A 16,889-nucleotide genomic window follows, 5' to 3' on the forward strand; every position below is an offset into this window, starting at 1 on the left:
TGACAGATGCTTGTTTTAAAAATGCAAAAACACTTCTTGCCACATATCCTGCATAATTAGCACCCTTGCAACGCTCGAAAAAAACGCAACTAAAGCTCTAATTGTGCAAGCCATTTACACGCCGAAAGTTAATTTCGCATAAGCTGAAATGGCTCACCATCCCACCATTCCCTCCGCTGGCCCTCACAATCGGCTCACATTTTGCGACCTACAACAACAGAAAGCTTGTTAACAATGAAAACAACTTGGCCAGCACACACACACTCGCACTCACACACACTCACACACACACGCTCTCCAGCAGGGCGAAATACTGTATGGCTTCCTGTGGCAGGCTGTCAGGCATTGAGGCAGGCAGTCCACAGTGCGCGGCAGCAGCAACATCGGCAACAACAAAAGCACCACCGCACACAGCGAGAAAATATGTATAATAAAATATAAAATATATATATTATCTACTCAAATATAAGTTTAAATTATATTCATTTTACGATGTATGCCTTGTGCAAGGAAAAGTGAAAACTTATTTTTGGGTATATGCTATTCTTTGGTTTACAGATGTTAGCTTCTGACAATTACCAACTATTTATTATAGTCCATCACTGTAAGACTAGTATGCGTGCTTAACTAAAAGTAATTATACTGCAGATTCACTACGATTTTCTCGCTGTGCAGCAAGAGCCATACCTTTGACGCAATGTCAAACACCTGCTGCCAATGTTAACGCCAAACACGAAAAAAACACTCACTCATACAGACGCACACAAGGAAACTAAAAAGCCAAAGAGGAGCGCAACAACAACAACAATAAATGCAACAAAAACAATAACAATACCAGCGGCTACAACAACAACAAGAAGAACAACAATACAAATTGTCCGCCTGTGCGTTTGTTCTTCGGCTGGTTAGGCAACAAATTCTGCGCAAAAAGTGCAATGAACTTTGGCCAAAGCGCTGAATTGGGGGAATCCCGGGGGAAAGGGTTAAGGGCGGGGGAGGGGGGTTTTGGCGGAAAAGTCACAGGCTTAGCCAATGTGTAAATAAATGCCTATACTTGTGTGTGTGTAAGTGAGTGTGTGTGTGCCGGAAAAGGGAGTGAGTGACAGTGAGAGTGCCAGTTGAAGAACGAATTCATTGAGTCCAGCCACAAAAGATCTTAAATGCCCGAAATGCCGCAAAAAAAGGATGAAAATAAAACGAAAAGCTTTGGCTATAAGATAAGTTTTGGAAGGAGTACATGTACAACTCAAACTCTACTATATATAAATATATTAGATCTTACAATTTAAACATCCGTTTAAAATTACCTAATAGATTCTTAACTATCAAATCATTACTATGCAAAACTTTGCACTAACATGCCACTGATAGAGCTAAAAAAATTATTACAAATTTTTAGTTAAATTGTTATTATTAGTATTACCTTCTTTCGTAATACAATTTTATTCCCAGCCCTTTTAACCAAGTTAAATGGACTGAAAACTCTAGAAGGTACCTCACTAGGATCCTTACTGCCGTTTCTTTTTACATGCTCGAAAAACAATGTCAAAGTGGATTAATACCCAATTCATCAAGTTTCGGAGCCAAAGGAACTTACATCAGAAAAAAAAGCAACTAAAAAGAAATGCAAATAAAGAGAGTGCAAAGTAAAAACGCAAACCGAGAGGCCCAGAGGCCGAGGCACAGGAACCGAAATGGCCAAAAGACGGACGGCGGCCGAGTAGACGCTGAAAATAAAGTCAACTTGAAATGCGCCGCCAGTTGACGTTGTTGGTGTCTCCTACCCGTGGAAGCGCCTACTCCAAAACCTAAGCCTAAGCCACTCCACACTATACCATGCCACATCAGTCCATGCCACACCATGCCACACCATGCCATACCATGCCATGCCTCACCATGCCACTTGGATCTGCTCGAGTCGACTCCATGGTCGCTGTCAGTTTTCGTCGGCGGAGCCAAGTAACCAGCCGAAAGCAGATGATGAAGCCCTCAAAGTCAGTTACAATAGCAGCAACAAGCGACGACCAACGACCAACTACCAACAACCAGCAACAAGGCGACATCGGTTTAGGCCTTTGAAAGCACTACACCATGGACATGGCCGCCGAGATATGTGACTACAGGCGTAAACGACTAAGATGGAATCATACCATTTATTATTATCATACTATTTATTATTATTACTTATACCTAAAAATCACATTCATCACATACATCTCTGAATGAATGCCTAATTGGGGGGAAGGAAATTCGATCTATCGAGGTCCCACTGTCGATATCCAGGCCAGCCCAAAGCAGGCGACACATGTGCACATATTTCTCTTGCTGGATCTCTTCATTCCTTTATTTTTGTTGTTTTTCCCATGCAGTTAAAGCGCAAATGTTCTCAAATTACCCATATGCAAAATGAGTGCTGGATGGCGGCACGGGGGACGGGGTAGGGAAGTGGAAAAGTGGGAAAGTCGGGAGCAGCGGCAGAAGATTGGTCTACTGGTTCCGACCCGGCTTCGTTTGGCATTTCGGTTGCGCCTCATATTTCGTCTATGAAAGCTTTGGGCCTCCGACACTCTGGTCTTCCACTGCCAACTGACTTCACCAAGCCTCAAGACGCCACCAATCCGAACCAGGCCTCCTCCTGCCGCTGGGTGCAGCCCCATTCCTGTTCCCGTTCCCAGCAGATTTTGTGGTAAGTTGGCGTTGACTTGTGCATCTTCGTCGGTGACAATTGAAAGGCAGCGGGAATCAAAGCGGAGCAGAAGCCATCAAGGCGTACGATTTCATGCAACGGAAAAGGGCTCATTTGGCAACCAGAACTAGCTGAAAAAAATGCATTTTTTGGCAGGACAACCAGCTGTCTATCAGCTCAGGATCCTTGGCAAGGACATAAAAGGACACACATCAAAAACTGTCGTAAAGAATCAGTAAAATATCTTGTTCTAAAGAGTTTTGCAGAGCTTCTGACATGTGTTTTGAATTACTCCTAATTAAGCGTCAGCAAATCAATGTATCTCAAAGTATCTCACCGATTTGATTTCCTTCTATATAATGTATAGTTACCACGATTGATATGGGTGCGAGATTTGATGTGTCTATAAAGTACTCAAGAACGGATGGGTTCATTGCACGTTTATCGATATCTAGGGGAATTGCAGAACTGAGCCGCTGTTTGTTGTTGTTTTTACTTGTACAACGATTGCTGTTTATTTAGTGCCCTACGCGGGTCGTCCGGCCCCCAAAAGTCCCCTTAACCCCCGCCAGTGCTTAACCCACACTTGCCAAACATGCGACACATGGCAAAGGCTGCCCAAACGTCGCGTCGTTTCCTCAGTGCCATAAAGTGCTCACTTATTGCTTTTTATGCGCTTTTGATATGTGCATCTGTGTGTGTGTGTGTGTGTGTGTGCGTGTGTGTGTGTGTGTGTGTGAGTGCGAATGCATTTGCCATTGCACTTTTCGTCACAGTTTTCGTCAGTCAGTCAAGTCAGCTTGTCAACCAGCCGTACATTCAGTGTTCGTCTTTTGTGCGTTCTCATAAATGCCATACTCATACTCCCCCTCCCAAGTGCGAGAGGGACAGCAAGAGGCGAAGAAAGAGGCGGACATATGGGCGCAGAAAGAGAGGGAAAGGGAGTGAGGGTGGGGGTGAGGGTGCTTAGCTCGCCGCAACTTCATTTCGTGAATGCACAATGGGCGACCGACTGACTGCCTAACTAACCTACGACAACCGAATATTCGCCATTCCATTTGACCAAGTTCAATGAACCGAACCTTTGGTTGAATAAACTTCCCACACACACACACACACGCATATAGACAAACACACTGGCACGCACACAGACGCATTGCGAATCGGTGACGCGTCGAAGCGCACAAAAAGAACAAGCAACAAAAAACACCACAGAAACAAAAGCCAAAAACAACCAAAACAGCGCAGATGGAATGTCTTTTAGTAGGGATGGTCAGCGCTTACTTATCAACTACTCATTAGATCTCTACTATATGCGAATTTTTCTATCAAATCCGGAGGTTTCTATAAAATCTAGGAATAGGAATAACAGGTATCGCAAAGTATGTTACGAAAGTATAACAAATTAGCAAATGCACTTTTCATTGCATACATTTAAGCACCTTTATAAATGCTTCTTTTCCTACCCCTAGTTAAAACAGGTTTACGCCTAAAAGTAGGCTACGATTTGCAGCACAAGAAATTCAAGCCTAAATGTATAACAATTAAAGTTTGGAATATAATTTATATTTGTTGATATGTTTTTTTTTTCATTTTGATGAGCATTACCTGTAGTTTAAAACGCAATCAATGGAATGCAAATAACTTCCGTAATAAACGCACATTTATGTGCATAATAAATGGCGCATTTGGGCAAATGGAATACCCCTAGTGCCTTCACTTTTGGGGGCGCGATGTTTGCTACTTAAATGATATGCCATCGCAGTATTGGTGTGTGCAAATTGATTGTGCAGCTGTATGGGTCTGGCTCGCCAACTTGCAACTTCTTCACACTCAACGCAGACACACACACACACGCACACACACACACACACTGACTCAGACACATTCTGGTGTTTATGGAATGGCTGATTTCCCCGCTCACATTATTTTTATATTTTTTTGCCATTTTGACTCTTCCAATTTGTCTAATTTTCAATGACGTCGCCGTCGCCATCGACGCTCCGTCGATGCAATGAAGTAAAAACAAATTAGTTGAACTCCGCACGCTGATGGGAATATGTACATGGGACACAGATACATTTGCAGATACAGATACGAAATGCTGAGGAAGATACGCGGATACATATGCTGCAAGTGATATGGCAGCCAGCGCGCAAATCGAATTTACCAGCTGCTGGCGAAATAATTCAATAATTCGCGCTGGCTAAGCCCCGTATCCCGATCGAGATCCAGAACCCCAAACCCCAAGCCCCAAACTGAAAAAACCCCATCCACAGCCAGATGCAAAACCCAGAACCGCAATGCTCTTTTCCCATCCTCTTCCTCTCACAGATACTCGCCACGTACGTATGTATGTATGTGTGTGTAAGTATGTGCTTCTCACTAAGCTGTGAAGACACAAATGAAATTTAATTTCAGCTTGCAGTTTGATGGGGCAAATGGAGCAAGAACCCAACTAACCCGTAGCCAACCAACGAAAATAACTGCAAGATATATTAATAAAGCAAAAATTCATATATGAAATTTTAATATGCAAACGAGCAAAAAGCAGAGGGTAAAAAAAAAATCAAAACGTAGGAAAGACCAGCAGAAAAATACCCATAGAGATGAAGTTGCTCGTTTGCTGGAGTTGGAGTTGGAGAAGGAAACGGAGAATTGCAAAGTATCGAAGCATGTAAATCGAATGGTTGGCTTGGGTTCGGGGAAGTAAGCCGAAAGACAGACGAAAAAATGAAAAAATGAAAAAACGAAAAAAACATGTAAATAGACAAGACAGCCATGTGGACGTCGGTTTTTGGCCAGACATTGGAAAAAATTGCGCATATTATCGTAAGGAGAGTGAGATTAAAAAATGGGAATAGATTCGCATACGAGACCGAAGACAGCGTCGAGTGCCAAAGTTGTGGAGTGGCAAAGTTGAAATGCACAAGTCGCAAGCTCCAAGTATATTCAGTCGCTCCTAAACTTTTCAACTCGACTTGGAGCATCCAACTTAAGCATAATGCCGTAATCTCCATTCATGATGTTTCAATGGAATCATTTGATTGAAGCGCACGCGAAAATAGAGCACTGACATTACGTATACGCAGTGTGCATTCGAATGGCAGGCATGGCGGCATGCAACAAGCCAAAAATACTACCATTGCGAAGTGTGCCTGCTTGCCTGCCTGATGCCACACTTTCGCCACCAATGTCAATGCCACCACCAGCATCGCCACCATCACCACCATCACCACCACCACGACCACCGCCGCCACTCCATCGCCATCGCAACCGCCGGAGGACGCAGTGCCACACAAATCGGAGTCCAACTCCATTGCCCGGCATCGCCCCAATGCCACAGATATAAGTGCACAAGGAGAAAAGATGTATGCTATATTCAACTTTATACTAAATCAAGTAGAGTTTGTATGCGAATTAATCCCTGGATCAGAACTTCCCAAGGTATATATTATATGATATATTTTCATACTTCCCTAACTTACATAAAATGTTGCTAAAAAGTAAATTACCTATTTATTGTATCAGTGCATCGCCAAATAGGCAACAGGCAGCTGGTGGCACGCGGCCAAAGCCGGGAAATGCAGTCTGGCAGGCGGCACGTTTCGTTTCGTTTCGTTACCATGCTGATGCTGATGCTGCTGCTGCTGATGTTGATGCCAAAAATAACGACTGAGAGAGGGGAAGGCAGATGCCTGGCCAGACGGAGTGGGGCAGGCCAAGACAGCTTGGTCATGGCCATGGCCACGAATGGACGCCGTTTTGGGCATTCTGTTTGGCCAAAAAGTGCTGGGAAAAAAGAGGAAAAAGGGGGAAATGCGGGCAGCCGGCAGTGAAGGTCGCAAACTGGCAACGCAGAATTTCATTAGACCGGCAGTTACAGTGCAATGCAAATGGCCAGCAGACGGAGGACAGCGAACAGAGGATGCGCTAGGCCAGAAAACAAGCATCGAAAGCGAAAGCCCCATGGTTTTTGGGCCGGGACTCAGCGGGTCCCGTTGGCCATGCAGCGCCACTTGCTGTGGCTGCACCATCCGGCGTAATCATGTAATCGGGTCTATCATTGCTGGTTATGTAAGTGGCTCTAACTGCAATTAGGGAGTGCCTGCCATGAACGGGACAATCAACTTGTCAACGCAAATTACGGCGACAAATTAGACAGCTGTCATGGAATTTTCAGCAGGAGTGGGTGCCAAAACATGGAGTTTTCCACTCCTGGTCGCGCGGGGGTCAAGGGTTGATAGTTAAATGTCATTAATTGCAGTGACTATCTGGGAAGTTTCGTTGCCATGCTGCTTGGCTTTTATATGCTGCAATAGCATGCTTTTAGAGTTGTGCGTAATGGAATTAAACCCATAATCGCGAAGAAGTTTGCGCGATAAGACTTGCGGTTTAAAGAAAAACTCATAAAACACTTTGTTTTTCTTCCAAGAAAAAGCTTAAAACAGCTCCCAGGGAAATATATTTCCAAATAACTAGATTCATTGAAGAAATTTCTAAGAAATTACAAAGTTATATTTGCAATTAAATATCTGAATTTCTATTAATATGAATGAAACCTACAATATACCATATGTTTGTCTATAGTTACGCCTTACCGTTTACTCTATCCAATCATTATTTTTTGACAGATATTTTCCCTACTTCCTGTCGTCTCAAGAACCATTCTGCTTCTTAATTCGAAAAGTGCAAACGTCAAGTTTCGGATCTGTCAACTGCAGCTACTTATTCGTCCGAGTCGGAGGCTACTTAACCCTACGAGCACAACTGTACCCCAAAAAAGAACAAAGCCAGCTAAATGAAGGGCATAGAAAAATGAAGCAAAGTACACACAAAAAAATGGCAAAAATGGGGAAAAATGTGAGAAAAAAAAAACAGAAGAAGAAATATAATGGTGAAAAACGAAACATACACATTCATACGCTAAAAAGTTTGCCCACTCGACGACAGACGCCACTGGCGAAAGAGACGGGGATAGCGGGTGTGAAAGAGAGCGGCAATGCAACTTGGGCACACGTAGTAGACATTTGTGGAAAGGTTTCGGAGGAGCCACATGGTGGTACTAAAAAAAAAAACGAAATGGGGAGACCCGGGCACCCGGGGATCCGGGGTTCCGATGCGATGTGATGTGATGTACATGGGAGCATAGAGCATGTAGACAACTGGCAACAATAACGGCATTTTCGATGCACAGAGGCGACGTTGACGAAAAGGACGCCCAGGAAAAGTGGGTGGTTGGGGTAGGGTTTTCCTCATATTTTTTTTCTGTTTTTGGGCTGGAAGGTTGGGAAGTTTTGCTCGTCGACGACGAGTTGCCAACAGCCACTTGACACTTCCGTCGTCACATGAATGGAGCCGTAAAAATGCGACGCTTCTGCATTCGTTTCATTTTCGTATTCCCTTTTTTTTTGTAGATTTTTACTTTTTTTCGGGGGGTGCGGCACTTTTATATTTGGTTAGAAAGTACGCAAAGCTAAAAAAAAAAAAGAAAGGAGTGCAGAAATGAAGCAAATACATTCATGCATAATTTTTATGGCACTTTGAGTGATAGGGGAGGAGCCGGAGCTCCCGACATCCATTTGGGATGCCAAAACGTTTTGGGAACACGCTCTCCAACACGACTTCCTTTTTCCCCGTGCGGCATGCCCCTCTACATTTTGTGTTTGTTTTTTTTTTGTTTTTGGTGCATTCACTTAAATGGGTAGCTCCAAAGGGAGTTGGAGCTGGCAAATCCAAGGCGAGTCATTAACGCAGCAACAAAGTGATGATTAGTTGGGGGTGGCGCCGTGTTCTGGCCCCATTGCGGTTCAATGTACGCCCAAAAGCAAATAGACAGTGGGCACACACAGATAGTCAACACGAGCATGTGCTGGCCTGGCCAAAACGGCCCAGCCAAGATATGTACGTAGGTCAGGAAATGGGAGTGGAAATGCGAATGGGCCAGCTAATGCTCACCAAAATGGGCCTATGCGAGTACAGTAGATACTCATTAAAATGAAATAAAGGTATTTAGATATGCTCTTTAAAACTATTATTACACTATAAACATAAGCCTAGTCTGATAGTTCCATGGAGCTTAATTCTGTAAGCCATATTGCCTATGCTATAATTTTAAATATTTCTGTTTCTAACAGTTATATTCCATCCACGCCTAATTAATTTCGAAAATAGCACAATTTACTTAACACCAAGTCGCTGCCGAGCGCTCCCTGCAGTTTTATTGAGGCGGGTGTTGATGGTTCAACTTCTGGACATGGACATGGACATGGGTATGGACATGGGCATGGGCATGGGCATGGATCCGACTATGAATCGACTACTGGTGGCCACTTGCTCAGCGTTGCATGCGGAGTGGCACGCACTTGGAGGAGGGATCTCCCCCTGGACAGAGGGCAAACATAAGCACTCCCCAAACCGAAGGTGCAGACAACTTTCAGGCCAAAGAGGAGTGTTCTTGGGCACCTTTTTTGTTGTTCTTGTTGTTGGTTTTATTCTCTTTTTTTTTGGTTATGATTGACTGAGTTCTGTTGAAACTTTGGCGTCTGCTGGCACGCATGAATTATAATTTTCGAGTAACGAAAAGAGTGCCCCCTTGGAAATTGTGGGGGGGAGGGGTGGGGGTGCTTACAATTAGCACTTTTTTCGTACTTGCTGCTTGGAGTGTTTCCAGTTGCCCTGATAAGCTGCAGACAGCAATTGCCTTGAGCAAGGCGCTTGAACTCCCCGTCGATCTAGCCATCTCTTTCTGGACGCAACTGACCCTCTCTTTCTCTCAGTCACCGTGCGGTGGCAATTTCTAGCAGCAAATAGTTTTGCGACCTAAAAGTGACAAGCCTTCCCACTTCATTGCTTATTTTCCAGCGGGAGTTTCATTTTTTTTGTTCGATGATAACAATATTTGCCAACTTAAAAAGAGGGGAAAAACTAAGAAACGGTCATAAAATGAAAAAGTAAAGCCCAAAAGCAAAGCCTGTCTACGCACCACATGTGTGCGTGTCGCCAGAACTGCACTGAACTGCCACCCAGTGCATTATAAGATAAACATTTGCTTTTACTTTTTCATTTGGCAAATAACACAAAAGCGTTGAACTCGCTCGCGGACTATAAGGCGGAAAATTCGCCTATAGGAAACGGTAGACATTGACTATAGCAAATGCTGGGGTGTTGATTAACCAATTCGGAAATATCAAAATTTGTAAGAAATGCACTTCTGAATTTTCTAGATTTGTAGATGTATACATACATTACAATATAATACAATATATAACTTTGTAATATATTATTGTATAACAAGCTTTGTAATCAGCTGCATAACCAATCTCCGAAGCATGCAGTTTTCTGAAAAAATTCCACTTTAAGAAGTCATGAGCAATCAAACTGAGCATTTCCCAATCGAATCAATTAAACTGTTATCGTAACGAGTGTAGCCTGTATACGACGCATGAAATTCCTATCGAAACCTTCGCCAGTAACGCACTTCCACGAAATCGAAATAATCGCGTCGAGTTAAAGTTAAAACAAAGAAATAAATTCCAACGTCAGTCGTTCGTACGTTCGGTCAATCAGTCAGTCAGTGAGTCAGTCAGTCAATCAGTCGGTCAGTCAATCAGTCATTTAGTCACTTAGTCAGGCGAACGGCTCAAGTGCTGAAAAGTTTATTGCACTGCGAGCGTCGGACTTTTGCTAAGGCAAATATTGTTTAATAACATTTTTAAAAATAAAATTTACTGATTAAATGGGCAGCGACGACAACGACAAAGTCGACGAACGTTGGCACAATGGCGGTCCTACCCCAACTCGAAATTATTTGAGCACTGTTGTTTTGATGGGGCAATAAACGGACTGGAGCTTCTATAGAGCATCTATAGCAAGTAAGCAGGGCCAGAGTTCAGATCGAAGACTAAAGTCTGGCGGCCATGACCATCGGGATCGGAATATTCACGGCTTCATTCATCGACTGCATCACCTCGATCATCAGCACGAACAGGAGTGTGGTGCGAATGGAGTCCCTTATCAGCATCATCAACTGGTTTTCCATGCGATCGCCCTTGTTCCATACCAGATGCTCATTATCCAACGCATCCTGCAGCGAACAGCCCATGTATCCGTATGGATACATCATTTGCACGGTCAGGCGCCAGATTAAAACGAAGAATATACTGGGACTGGGGAGTGGAAATGGGAAAGGCGGAAGTTTTTTACAGGCCAACGTCTCTGATCCTGCATAGATCTCAACTTACGCCATGCTCAAGGACAATCCGCACTTCCAGCCTGTCTTTGGTAATTTAGTTGTGCTAAACAAAAGTGGAGGAAACACTTATTCCAAGGCCTACTTGCATACCTATGTATGCAATAAAATAAAGAAGTTTAAGTACAGCATATTTCCTATTTACGAAGTAGATAAGAGACAAGTAAAATGATATAATACATTTTACATGACCCTACGCGCTGAAAAGTATGCACGTAAATTGACATGTAAACTGGTTTGTGTCCAAGCTGAGTTCAACTTGGTAGCTGCTACAAAAGTAAAGCCCCTTTAAAAGCTATGTGTTTTCAATCCAACGATGCCTTCAAATGGAGCAGCGTCGACCAGGGCCCACAGAGAACATCATCCGCAGTCGGATTCAACGTGATACCCTCCAGGGCCTGAAAGGCATCCACATAAGACAGGTTTTGGAGCTGCCTGCCAAGTTGACCGTGCTTGCACCAACCACTGACCCATAGCCGCCCGCACCGGCGGATCAGCAGAGTGTGACGAGATCCAGCGAACACCCTCAGCAGTGCACAATCATCGTTGCCCTCCCCGCCTTGGAGGCACGTACATTCGGCCAGATCTTGCAATTGGGGCAGCGGATATACAGTGGGCTCTTTGAGGACGCCACCGGGTTTCATCACACGCATTCCCAGCTGACCGCTGCTGTTGAGGCCCCAGGTGTAGAGGTCTCCGAAGGCGGATATGGCCGCACTGTGCCAACCACCGGCAGCAATTTGAGTTATCTGTAAGACACTTGAATAATTCACAGCCAAGATAAGTGGATAAGGCAAATATGTATATACCTTGATCCCCGCCAGCGCCTCCAGCAGTTGCGGCGTCTCCTCCACTCCCAGCTCCGCGAGACCCAACTGTCCGCGGCTGTTAATTGTGACACAGATGTGCAGAAATTATATGAAATTAGAATATGATACTCGTTAATTGGGCCTACAAATCTAAGAAGCTACTTTTGCACAAGCAACGCATTCATCATGACCTTTACTTACAGTCCATTTCCCCAGGTGAACACGTCACCGTTGGCATTGAGGAGCACGGCATGTTCGTGGCCACATTGGAGCTGCTTCACCCGAAACTGGCGCTCGGAAAACTGATGCAGGCAACTGGGAATGCTGTAGATGCAGTTTTCCGAGCTGATCGCTACGTTTATGTGCGATCCACACGCAATATGCTCTATGATCGGCGACGAGGGCGCCTTGGCAGCCCCAAAGATAGAGCGCTTTGTACCCGAATTGGATCTGGGCGGAGCTTCTAGTCTAACAGCCACCAGTTCCGCCTGCAGTTTGGGCTGCACCCTGTAAAGCTGACCACTTTGGAGTAGCACCAGGCAGTGGGAATCGCAGGCAGCCAGGGCTCTTATGTCCCCCGTTGCCTCCAGGGTCACGCACTCATTTGGGCCATCATCCAAGAGCCCACGCAGGCACAACTTCCGGCCAAAAGCGAGGGCCGCATACCGCCAGCCGATCGAAATCGTGCACTGGTTCTGAGTCGCATTTAATTCTGTAATAAAGGCAGGACTGAATTAGTACACACACGGTGAAAACCCCCTACAAAGATTAGACCTAAGTATTCAGCTTATAAATTTCTTTGCTATCTACACAGGCAATCAAAAAAATCAATTTATCAATTTCTTTGCTATCTACACAGGCAATCAAAAAAAGCAATTGGCACCAAGTACCGATGTGTAATTTACTTTGTCACTATCAATTAAAATTCAGGCTGTATTCTGTGCATGAACAGGAATATGCAAAGATTATTAAAGATATTATATAAAAAGTTATTATTGTAAATATCTTTATGAAATTTGCCTATACGCTATAGGTTCTATACAAGAAATCTTATAAACATCTGCTTTAAATTTTAAATAATGGCATAGTATAGTAAAAAGGCGAGTTTTTTTAATTACAAAGACGGCAAAAGCTGTCTGTATGCCAGCGGTATCTATAGCGAGTGTCCACTGTAGCAACTAAGTGATCGGCGGCTTTTGTTGCCGGTTACAAACCGCTGAAGCCGGCTGCGCAGTCGACGTCGCCGCTTACACATTCATGCTGGCCAAATGCGTTGAAGCCCGTAAATAGCAGCGGCATCTTCTTCCCGTTCCCGTTCCAATTCGAATACCGCTCGACCACGTCGCCCCCGTCCCCACCCCCCCTTCAATCCTTTGCAGCGGTTGCTCGGCGACCGTTGTTGCTGTTTGTGTTGTCGGAATTTGTTGGAGCGTTGAGTGAATTTTCAGTAGTGCCAGTAGTCGTGCAGCGCCGAGCCAGTGATGTTGTGTTTGGTGGTTGAAGTTGATCCAATTCTCGAGTTTTCCGAGTTTTCCTGAATTCGCCACCAGAAGACACCGTCGTTGGGCGGCCAGCGGATTGCCAAATCTGTGGAATACAGATACGGATCGGAGATCGCAGCGCCTCCTGGCTGATATTCCCGCGTTGATTAGACGATGGTAGGTTATCTCCCGCTTCCGTAATGGCCAATTAAGTGCCTTGTTGTTCCGTAATTGCACGATTTGTTTTCATTTTGCGATCGTCGCCATGGAAACTCGCCTTCGCAACTATACAACACTGTTTTGCTAGAGCAGAACTTTTTTCAGCACTGCGACAAAAGTTTTTGGCGCGCACCTATCGGGTTTCAAAAGAGAAAAGGGTGGCTCGGCAAACAAAGAATTAGCACTTGTTGAATTAAAAACCTTGTTTCTACAACAATGAAATAAATAGAGCTCTTAACTTTTAAGTAAGACTCTTAGTTATTCGTGCACATGACACATTCTTACATTGAGTACTCAATAAACACAATACATTTATTTTATTTTCATGAGTTTCTAAAATCAGTAAGCTCAACCTGGTTTTTGTTTTCTTTGACCAGCTCTTATCTCAATTCAAACAATATTTAGTGTAGTTCACCAGTTGATAAGCTTTTTAATTTTAATCACTAAGGGCACGTTTTAAGTGCAAGCCTTTTTTTACAAACTTTACACCGCCTATATTGATAATAACACAACATGTGTGTTTACTAACATATGTTTGTAAAAATATATACATTTCTTGAGAATTTTAATGAATTTATAACAGAGGAAACTACCAACTCTAGACTAAATGGCATCAAAAGAGACGTACTGGTAATTAGGTGCTGGAACTTAACCTTCTAAAAACTAGATAGAATGTATTTCTTTTTACGAAAACGACTTAATAGCTTCAATATTTTAGGGTCTGCTATCGCTGTTGCGTAAACTGAGACCCAATCCGGAAAAGGAGGCTCGCATCCTGCTGCTGGGATTGGATAATGCGGGCAAGACCACGATACTGAAGCAGCTGGCATCGGAGGACATAACCACGGTGCGTATAAGGGCGGCGAACTTCTTCCGTTTTCCCCATAAAATACGGAGTGAAATCCCGCAGGTAACGCCCACGGCGGGCTTTAACATCAAGTCCGTGGCAGCCGATGGGTTCAAGCTGAATGTATGGGATATCGGTGGTCAATGGAAGATACGTCCATACTGGAAGAACTACTTTGCGAATACTGATGTGCTGGTAAAAATTATATATATTGTAAACTCTAAGTAGTATGCTAAATATGTGGTTTATCTTTAAGATCTATGTAATTGACTGTACGGATCGGACTCGACTGGCCGAAGCGGGTAGCGAACTATTTGAAATGCTCATGGATAATCGGCTGAAGCAAGTTCCCGTGCTGATTTTCGCCAACAAACAGGATATGCCGGATGCCATGAGTGCCTCCGAGGTGGCCGAGAAGATGAGCCTGGTGCAATTGCAGGGACGAACCTGGGAGATCAAGGCCTGCACCGCTGTGGATGGCACTGGACTCAAGGAGGGAATGGACTGGGTCTGCAAGAACATGAAGAAGTAATCTAAAATCTAAATTATTCTAATCTTCGCCTGTTAAGTTGTCCCTAAGAGCTAAATATACGTACCACATTTTGTTTCACCTCAGCAATAACAGTAATTTATCTAATATGAAATATAATATAAATATAAACTGATTGTTTAGTGGAGAAGGCGGTGCTAGTTCAGTCATTTATTTTTACCAGTAATCTGAACCGAAGATTCACACAATAAATTCCGATCCCCATGTGTTTTTACGGACCTGTTGCGTTCATAAGAAAGATCCTGCCCGCAGGCTCTCAGAAATCCTGTCTGCTCATATTGGGATTAGATAATGCGGGAAAATCCACCTTGACAGCCAGCCTGGCGGAGATTTTCAATGGAGATGTAAGGCCATATATGAATATACATACATATATTGCTACCATAACATATTCACAGTCCAAGGAACCTGGCAAACAAGCCAGTGAATGGAGCTTCACAATCAATAACTCTAGAGTGCAGTTGTGGGATATTAACGGGGAACTGAAGAATCGCCAAATCTGGCCAAACTATTACAAAAAAGTTAAGGTTTTGGTGAGATAAGTCTCTTTTTGGAACTTGTAGATTTTACTATAATCCCTGAACTGTAGATTTTTGTACTGGATAGCACGGATGCACTGCGGCTAAGCGAGGCTCGCTGTGTTCTATGCGACGTGCTGATGCATCAGGAACTGGATAAGGCTCCCCTGCTGATCGTGTCCAACAAAAAGGACGCCTCGGGATCTCTGTCCATGTCCACAGTTATCGATTTGATGGGTCTGGATCGCCTGAATGCTCGAGATTGGACTTTTAAGGAATGTTCAACGCGGACAGGTTCTGGTGTTCAGGTATATGTTGTGCTCCATATTTTAGAAATTCTTTCATTTAACATGTACTGACTCGCCAGGACATCGTACATTGGATTAACGAAAAGATCAATGGGAACAGGAGATAATTTATCAAATTTTTATATTTTCACAAATCTAATTAATAATATATTGAATATATATTTAACGTAATTTAGTAAGCATAGTTTGTTGCATTTAATTGAATGAATTATTTGCAACAAATAATGATGCATATAGTTTTTTAATTAGTACATTATTGCAGCCATCTGCTAATCAGCGATTTGACATTGACCCCTGTCAATAATTGAAAAACTCGTGGCTGAATAGCAACATTGTGAGGACAAAGCCCTTTTGCATTATCAGTTATCAGTTATTGCTGCGTTTGTGGCCTATAAAAGAGTTGGCTATAGAATTGTTTGGCACAGTTTAACAGCAGTCGTTGCCATGAACTCAACTCTCGCGATTCTACTCATCTCGGCCCTGGTTGTGGTCCAGGCCAGGAATATTCGTTCGTCTGAGGAGGATAACTCGTCCCAGGTGCCAAGTCTAAGCCATTCCCATCCGCACTCCATCAAATGGCCCTGCGATGTGGGCCACTTTCCCGAGGCCTACATCCTGATGCACAAGGTGGATAAGCGACTGGAACGTATTGACAACGAGAGTACCAAGGAAAGGATCGGAAACTACGCCGTGAGTCAGTTGAGGCAGTGCATCTTGGATGGCCAGATGGACGTGCACTGCGTTAGGCGATCGATTGGATTCACCATGTCCTTCATTCACCACCAAATGAGCCAGGCCAATGGAATGTAAACTCAGAACTAGTGGCAAAATAAATCGTGAACTTAAACTATAAAATTCCAACTGTGTTTATTACTTGGCTTGACATTTGGCTGATCACATTATTCCTTTGAGCACCTTTTTTTCCAAACTGATTTTATTAAACGAAACTCAAAACAAGAGAGAACGCTATAGTCGAGTTCCCCGACTATTTCATACCCGTTACTCAGCTATTTGAAGTGCGAAGGAGAGTTTTTAACACTGAATGTTTTTGCCGTTTGCCCGAGTGGGCGTGGCTAAAAGGTTTTTAAAAAGACGATAGAAATTACAAAAATGAAAAAATATCAAAACACTTCAAAAGTGTGGGCGTGGCAGCTTTGAGCGGTTTGTGGGCGTAAGAGTGGGCGTGGAAACATGAATCGACAAACTTGCGCTGCTTCTAT

General features: G+C 43.7%; 5 protein-coding genes across 6 annotated transcripts; 3 read left to right on the forward strand and 2 right to left on the reverse strand.

Moving 5' to 3' along the window:
• Window positions 1-10,328: 10,328 nt before the first annotated feature.
• Window positions 10,329-11,081, reverse strand: LOC122621294. The gene is made up of 2 exons (XM_043799117.1): window positions 10,930-11,081; window positions 10,329-10,854 (listed from the first exon to the last, which is right to left on the reverse strand). Exons 1-2 carry the CDS (start codon window positions 10,932-10,934, stop codon window positions 10,590-10,592), a joined length of 270 nt encoding a protein of 89 aa, XP_043655052.1. The 5' UTR covers window positions 10,935-11,081; the 3' UTR covers window positions 10,329-10,589.
• Window positions 11,056-13,092, reverse strand: LOC122621290 (RCC1 domain-containing protein 1). The gene is made up of 4 exons (XM_043799111.1): window positions 12,961-13,092; window positions 11,948-12,458; window positions 11,747-11,822; window positions 11,056-11,686 (listed from the first exon to the last, which is right to left on the reverse strand). The coding sequence occupies exons 1-4, from the start codon at window positions 13,043-13,045 to the stop codon at window positions 11,243-11,245; spliced, it is 1,116 nt and encodes a 371-aa protein (XP_043655046.1). The 5' UTR covers window positions 13,046-13,092; the 3' UTR covers window positions 11,056-11,242.
• A 174-nt stretch (window positions 13,093-13,266) lies between these two features.
• On the forward strand, window positions 13,267-14,923 carry LOC122621291 (ADP-ribosylation factor-like protein 3). 2 transcript variants are annotated; one of them, XM_043799113.1, is made up of 4 exons: window positions 13,267-13,404; window positions 14,165-14,293; window positions 14,357-14,488; window positions 14,550-14,920. In XM_043799113.1, exons 1-4 carry the CDS (start codon window positions 13,402-13,404, stop codon window positions 14,823-14,825), a joined length of 540 nt encoding a protein of 179 aa, XP_043655048.1. In that variant the 5' UTR covers window positions 13,267-13,401; the 3' UTR covers window positions 14,826-14,920. The 2 variants fall into 2 exon arrangements, with proteins under 2 accessions (XP_043655048.1, XP_043655047.1); XM_043799112.1 differs by having other exon boundaries at window positions 14,165-14,488; window positions 14,550-14,923.
• Window positions 14,924-14,984: 61 nt separating this feature from the next.
• Window positions 14,985-15,835, forward strand: LOC122621292 (ADP-ribosylation factor-like protein 3). Its single transcript, XM_043799115.1, has 4 exons — window positions 14,985-15,187; window positions 15,242-15,376; window positions 15,433-15,669; window positions 15,729-15,835. Exons 1-4 carry the CDS (start codon window positions 15,047-15,049, stop codon window positions 15,774-15,776), a joined length of 561 nt encoding a protein of 186 aa, XP_043655050.1. The 5' UTR covers window positions 14,985-15,046; the 3' UTR covers window positions 15,777-15,835.
• A 251-nt stretch (window positions 15,836-16,086) lies between these two features.
• Window positions 16,087-16,524, forward strand: LOC122621293. Its single transcript, XM_043799116.1, has one exon. It carries the CDS (start codon window positions 16,114-16,116, stop codon window positions 16,477-16,479), a length of 366 nt encoding a protein of 121 aa, XP_043655051.1. The 5' UTR covers window positions 16,087-16,113; the 3' UTR covers window positions 16,480-16,524.
• The last annotated feature ends 365 nt before the right edge of the window (window positions 16,525-16,889 follow it).

The sequence above is a fragment of the Drosophila teissieri genome, chromosome 3R (genome assembly GCF_016746235.2).
Source record: "Drosophila teissieri strain GT53w chromosome 3R, Prin_Dtei_1.1, whole genome shotgun sequence".
In the NCBI taxonomy this organism is placed as follows: domain Eukaryota; kingdom Metazoa; phylum Arthropoda; class Insecta; order Diptera; family Drosophilidae; genus Drosophila; species Drosophila teissieri.